Source organism: Lactuca sativa, chromosome 3, assembly GCF_002870075.4.
Source record: "Lactuca sativa cultivar Salinas chromosome 3, Lsat_Salinas_v11, whole genome shotgun sequence".
NCBI lineage: Eukaryota > Viridiplantae > Streptophyta > Magnoliopsida > Asterales > Asteraceae > Lactuca > Lactuca sativa.
In genome coordinates this window covers 7,857,289-7,863,967 of record NC_056625.2, presented here as the reverse complement: position 1 = coordinate 7,863,967, position 6,679 = coordinate 7,857,289, and the positions used below count along the sequence as shown (strand labels likewise).

At 37.1% G+C, this 6,679-nt stretch overlaps 1 protein-coding gene across 1 annotated transcript; it reads left to right on the top strand.

Annotated features, from left to right (window-relative positions):
• Positions 1 to 4,233: 4,233 nt before the first annotated feature.
• Positions 4,234 to 6,015, top strand: LOC111920775 (protein STAY-GREEN 1, chloroplastic). Its single transcript, XM_023916336.3, has 4 exons — positions 4,234 to 4,584; positions 4,666 to 4,839; positions 5,155 to 5,322; positions 5,410 to 6,015. The coding sequence occupies exons 1-4, from the start codon at positions 4,456 to 4,458 to the stop codon at positions 5,779 to 5,781; spliced, it is 843 nt and encodes a 280-aa protein (XP_023772104.1). The 5' UTR covers positions 4,234 to 4,455; the 3' UTR covers positions 5,782 to 6,015.
• Positions 6,016 to 6,679: the final 664 nt, after the last annotated feature.

The following is a 6,679-nucleotide window of genomic DNA, read 5'->3' as shown; positions in this document are numbered from 1 at the left end:
AATCACAACATCAATAGTTCTCTATTTATTTAGAACCAGTTTTTTTGTACACATACTTACAAAGGAAACCACGCTACAATAACACACTTTCTCAGGTTTATTACAACCAATAAGGAAATGAAAGAATTCCCAGTAAAATTTATAACCTAGAACTACAAAACCTAAAGATGAACACTGAAGAAAAAAACGAGAGAAAAATGAGAGCAATAAAAAATGTAATAGCTAAGCTATCTAATCAAAATGGGAACAATAACTTTGTATACTTTGGGTAGAAGCAACAGATCAAAAGCGAGTATAACCCGACTCAAACCCACAACATGAACCGAAGAAGGATCCGTATGTCAAGAAATACTGAAAAAAGAGGCGCAACCCTCTAACTTTCACAAATAACCAATAAACCCCTTTAACACAGACAACATGCACAAAACATCCTCAGACAACAAAAACTTTGCAAACAATTCTTTTATGGCATCTTGAAATAGCAACATACTTTTCATTATTACTTAACCATGAATTTCCCTCCAGATCCCAACTTCCATGTCCAATTATCATTGTACTGTTAAAAAACAACATTCCCCACCAAAGTGTCCAAAGTCAAGGCTTGAGGGGTGTGAGCATCCAAAGTCAACTCTCTTTTCCAATTCTATTTTTAGCCACCATTATCTCGTCTATCAATTATAACACCCCGTTTTGAAAAGTACTTTGGTGGCGGTCTCGGAGACCCAAGGTATAAGAGATTCGGTTGTTTATGGGTCTCGAGTTCTATTCAAAAGGTTTTGAGACTCGGTCGTGTAGCTAGGAGCGTAGGGCTTCTCGCCACCTTTTCGTGGATGTAAAGTTCTTCGGAAATGGACTTAGAATGAATAAGTTATAGTACGTTGAAGTTCCTGGAATAATTGGTCCCTGAATGGGAAAAAGCTTGCATTTCAGCCTTACATGCAAAGGTGACAACTGGGTGAGTACGCCCAACGTAGTAGAGTAAAATGATCGCGAGTGTGGGAGGAGTACACCCAGCGTACGAGAAGTACACCCTGCGTACTCTTAGAGATCCTAAACCCTAATTTTGGGGGCTAACCACTATATAAGGAACATTATGGCTCAAACCCTAGCATCTTTATCAGTCCCCCACCCTTAGAAAAACCCTAGAATGCCTCATCCCCTCATTCTTGAGTGATCTTGAACTTGGGAAGCTCATCTTGGTGGTTTTAAGCTTGGAAGAAGAAAAGAGTAGTGGCAAAGAAGGACTTGGGGTAGCTTGAGCTCATAGATCTGGGATAACATCATCATTTGGGACTCTTTGGAGGTATAAAGTTCATAACTTTACCTAAGAATGCTTAGATCTAGTGTAGTGTGGTTTTGAAGTCATTTTGGTCCTAAGTAAAGAACTTTATGGTTCAAATCCAATTTCTGGAGTTAGAGTTGTCACTCTCAGCTCAAAATGAGTCCCTAAGGCAGAAAGTTGCCATATTAAATGTCTTATTGGGTTCATGCATGAGTTAAGAGCATTTCTATGAGAATGGAATGCTACTTTGGAGTTTGGGCTTATTAGGATCATGTAAAGTCACCAAGTCAGTGACTTTATGGATTAAGACGTTGAGAAGGACTTGGATCTATAATTGTAGCTTCTGGTTTAGTGTATTAAACACTTAATGGGAAAGTGACTTAACAGGGGAGTACGCTGAACGTGCACGCATGTACGCCCAACGTATGCACCATTCATCCTGTACGCTTAGCGTACATAGGAGTACGCCCCGCGTACTCACTAGATATGGAGTTTAAGTTTTTGGGCCTCGGTTTGGGCCAATCCTTAGGCTTGGCAGGTGTGGGGCCATGATGGTCCACTAGGAGGCAGTTAAGGGTCCAATGAACAGTTTGGCTTGGGTGGGAAAGCCCATTTGAGGGGTTGGGTCCAATTTAGAAAATTAGGCCATTTGAGGACTTTAATGGGACTTAGTGAGTTTGGAAAGACTAAAAAGGATTGGGCCTAGGTCAGGGTCCAATTTAGATCAAAGGGGTAAAACAGTCATTTACCCTCAGATGGATTCTCAGTTTTTGACTAAGTGTTTATTTTGGTCATGATAGCTGGGGAGTCGTTGGAGCAGCTGTTAAAGATACCCCCACACGAGTTTTCAACAGTCAGATTGAGAGGTGAGTTTTCCTCCAGTAGGAACGGGTCTAAGGCACCAATGCCGTCCCGTATATGTAGTTACAGTATGTCGGACTCCGGTCCGATGCAACTTATGTGTTCCAGACTCCGGTCCTATGTCGGGGTCAGCCCGATGCAACTTATGTTTTCCGAAATTCGGTCCGATGTTGGGGCGGTCCCAAGAAGTAGTTATGTATGCGTGATGTCTTTGTGATTCATGCACGTGATATGTTATGTGTTATGTGTTACGGGCTTCGGTCTGATGCCCGAGCAAGCCTAATGTATGTTAGTTTATATGTTATGTGTTATATGTTCTGGGGCAAGCCCGATGTATGCTAGTTTGTATGTTATATGTTATATGTTTCAGGCTTCGATCCGACGTCGGGGCAAGCCCGATACAGGTTATGTGATTATGTTATGTTTTTATGATGTATGTTATGTTGTGTATGTGCCGAGGTAAGCCCGATGCCGAGGCAAGCCCGCTGTCGGGGTGAGCCCGATGCCCGATGCGGTCGGATGTCGGGGTGAGCCCGATGCCAGACAGGAGTCCGATGCGGGGTAAGTCGATGTCGGTTTCGTCCCGATGCAGCTGGGCGGTATCCCATAGTTGTTTTATGTGTGATATGTTATGTGTATGGTATGTGATAGTGTGGGGGAGCTCACTAAGTTTTGTGCTTATAGTTTCAGTTTTGGTTTCAAGTACTTCAACTAGCAAAGAAAAGAGTTCAGGGGTGATCGCATGACACACACCACGGTTTTCTTAGCCTGGGAGTTTAATCTGATAATTTATATGAGCTTGTGATATGTTGGCAGATTTTATGAGATCTGAGATACATGGTTTATGGTTTTATACTATGGTGATGATATTTATGTTTTATTACTGATTTAAAAATGAAATTTTTAGACCGTGTTTTTTGGGATGTTTCATCAACATTCGTTAGTTTTTCAATTCCATTTCAGCCACCAAAATATGGTCATTTTAAGAAATACTTATGATTATATACATATCATAATACATGTTTAGGTAGTATAAGTACATGAATACTAGTGGTGTTATGAAGGCGTGGCAAATATCCAAGCAAGTTATGGGATCTTGGCGACAAAAATGGTATAATAAGATAATAAGAACACAGTAAAGCAAGCTATGGCAGTCTTACCTGTTAGTACAAATTTCGTCTTAAATAAATAAACAATATATATTACACAATACACATTTACATGTAACGAACAAAATAGATAAATTTTCATAAAAATAAAATAAAGTCATAGTTTATTAATCGGTCACTTTGAAGTAATGATCTAGCATTTGTCGGATAGTACAAATGTCGGCAACCAAATTTCTCGGGGTTGCTTGTACGACTCTATCGAAAATACACGTACCATTGTAAATTGCAAAAAGATCCCTCAACTATTTATTTTATTTTAGTTGTTGCCCTCAGACTATAAGGCATATACTTTTTCCCCTCAATCTACAACCGTCCAGTTCGTTTGGAAGATGGAAGCCAACTCCCCCAACAACATCAAAATTAAATCACATATATACAGTGCAAGATCCTCATACTTGATATATTTGCTTTAAAATACTTATTTCAAATATTATCCTTTCTATGTTCATATATACGAATAATAGTTTTTCATAAGAAGAAAATGTGAAAAATCTCTCTTAAAGTATTTGTTTTTGCTTTTACTACTAATTATTATACTTATTTTTTAATGTTACTGTTAATAATGAAATTCTTGAATAATAAGTCATCATATTTTAGGTTAGAGATATAACTCTTCTACATGTACAAGTACATATTGTGGTCTTGAAATACGAAATTAAGTAGGAAATTCTTTCAAACTCTCTTTTCACTCGTTTTTTTGCTTTAGGATATAGACTTCACACAAATATAGTAACCACCTTATTTGGAATTTTAAGATCCTGGTCAAATTAAGATTCTATTAACATGAGGTGGTGATTTAAACTTATGCCCTTTGTATTACACACTAACTTCAGTTTAACCCCTCACCGCTTAAAAACTCCAAAAAGACCCATAAAACGTGGTGAATCCTGGGCCATGGGAGACGTCAGAGTCACCGAACAGTCAGGTAACCTTCTTTTCAACGCCACGCTTCGATCCCTAACACGCCATCTTACTCTGTTTCTTTAGTGATGCTAATCCTAAGCATTCTTCTTCGAATCAACAACTCCCACCTTTACAAAATACTCTTTGTTCTTGGTGTTGTTTCTGTGATCGATTCACCCGATACTGATAGGCTTTTAAACTGATCAAAAAAGGGGATTAACGTCCAAGATTTAGAAAGAAATGGCTTCTCTGATCCTTCCCACAAAGCAAAACCCTCCATCGTCTTCGTTTCTACATCAAAATCATCAAAACAATCCGTTTTTTACTAACAAAAGACGAAAGCTCAAGAGGAATCAAGCCCTAGTTCCCGTGAGTAAAGATCCTTTCTTTTTTCCTTGTATTTTGAAAAGTTCGATCTGATTTTGATGGGTTTTTTTTTTCGTGGGTTAGGTTGCAAGATTATTTGGGCCTTCGATCTTTGAAGCTTCAAAGTTGAAGGTTTTGTTTCTAGGAGTTGACGAGAAGAAGCATCCTGGAAAACTTCCAAGAACATATACACTTACACATAGTGATATCACGTCTAAATTGACTCTGGCAATCTCTCAAACTATCAATAATTCTCAGGTAATTTTCTTTTTCTTTGTTCTAATTTCAAAACCCCTGACGACTTGTTGAATTCCTCTGTTAATCAGTTGTTTTATGTGCTTTAATTATAATACTTTATAAAGAAATAGAGGATTATGTAGATGTTGGATTCGAATTCGTTACTTTTTATGTTATTTTAGAAACGTCGTCTTATATAAAGGATTATTATATTGAGTTAGTTAGTGTTAGTATATTAATATAATATATGATGATCAAATAAACAATCTTTTAATAACATATTTGATAATACAAAGATCAAACCATATGTTCTTCATGTGCAAAATATATATACAGTTGCAGGGTTGGTATAACCAATTATACAGAGATGAAGTGGTAGCAGAGTGGAGAAAAGTGAAAGGGAATATGTCTCTTCATGTTCATTGTCACATTAGTGGTGGCCATTTTCTTCTTGATTTGTGTGCTCGACTCAGGTTCTTCATCTTCACCAAAGAACTCCCTCTGGTATAACTAATCAATTTTATTATTCTTTAATTATGTTATAATTATTATGCGTAGAGTATAACCCTTTAAGTATCACTTCCTCATCAGGTGTTGAAGGCATTTGCTCATGGAGATGGGAATTTGCTAAACAGCTACCCGGAGTTGCAGGAAGCTTCGGTTTGGGTTTACTTTCACTCAAACATTCAAGAATTCAATAGGGTTGAATGTTGGGGGCCACTCAGAGAAGCAGTGGGACCCTTATCCACCACCACTTCATCATCATCATCATCATCATTATCTGAATCCACCATTGCTGAAGCTGGAGAAGGATCAAACAATTGGGAGATCCCAAAGCCATGTCTAGAAGCATGTGCATGTTGCTTTCCACCGATGAGTTCAATCCCATGGTCACATGATCTTGTGAAGAATCAAGACGATGATGATGGTGCCACCCACCAAGGGTTGCAACAAAAAGCTTGATCATCAAGCTTTTCTTGATGGACGTTTTGTTTGTTTATTATGTATGTGATGATGATAAAACATGTATTGCATCTTTGTATATAGCATTTTTATTGATACCAAGTCCAAAAATATAATTACACCTGAAATTATAACTAGGATATCCTACGTAATTTGTTGGGATCTGTTTAAAAATATTGGGTTATAGTTTTGCATTTTTACTATATGTATTTATATATAACTCTAGTTTCTCGAGTTTTTTGGTAATGGATTAAATGTTAGAGGAATTGATGATGAGGATTGTATATCAGAATCGTTTGTTAACGCCTAACGATAGAACGATAATGGTTCCAATAATTATTGGCTGGAAAACATATCAATTATCAAAGAAAAACCTATTTGTGAGCCGATGTAATACTTACGAAAAATAACGATAAGGGATGTACATATTGGTTGAGAAGGGAGTTCAAGAAAACTCAAGCCAATAGATATGCGGTTTTGATGTTGATCTTTTTGATGCACTTGTTGCAACTTATAAGGGTAGAGGGCTTTAAACGTTGGGGCAGGATGGAAAGAAAGAGATAATAAAAAAGTATTCAATATCCCCTATATACTAAGCTTCTATGTTTCCGTAGACCATAAATAAAATAAAAAGTACTAACAACTTTAGGAACAATTTTGGAAAGGTTGCCAAATATTACACAAATTTAAACATAACTTTCAAAACTAACATTTATTTTGGGAATATCATGACGAAACTCATTCTAAACAAGTACCATGTTTAAAACATGGACCGACATCACATCACATAACTACTCCACTTACAAGTTAAAATACAAAATATTTTCTTTGGTATTTTAAGTATTTTCTTTGATAAAATGCATGTCTAACTTAGAGAAATCTATTATAAAGATTTTAT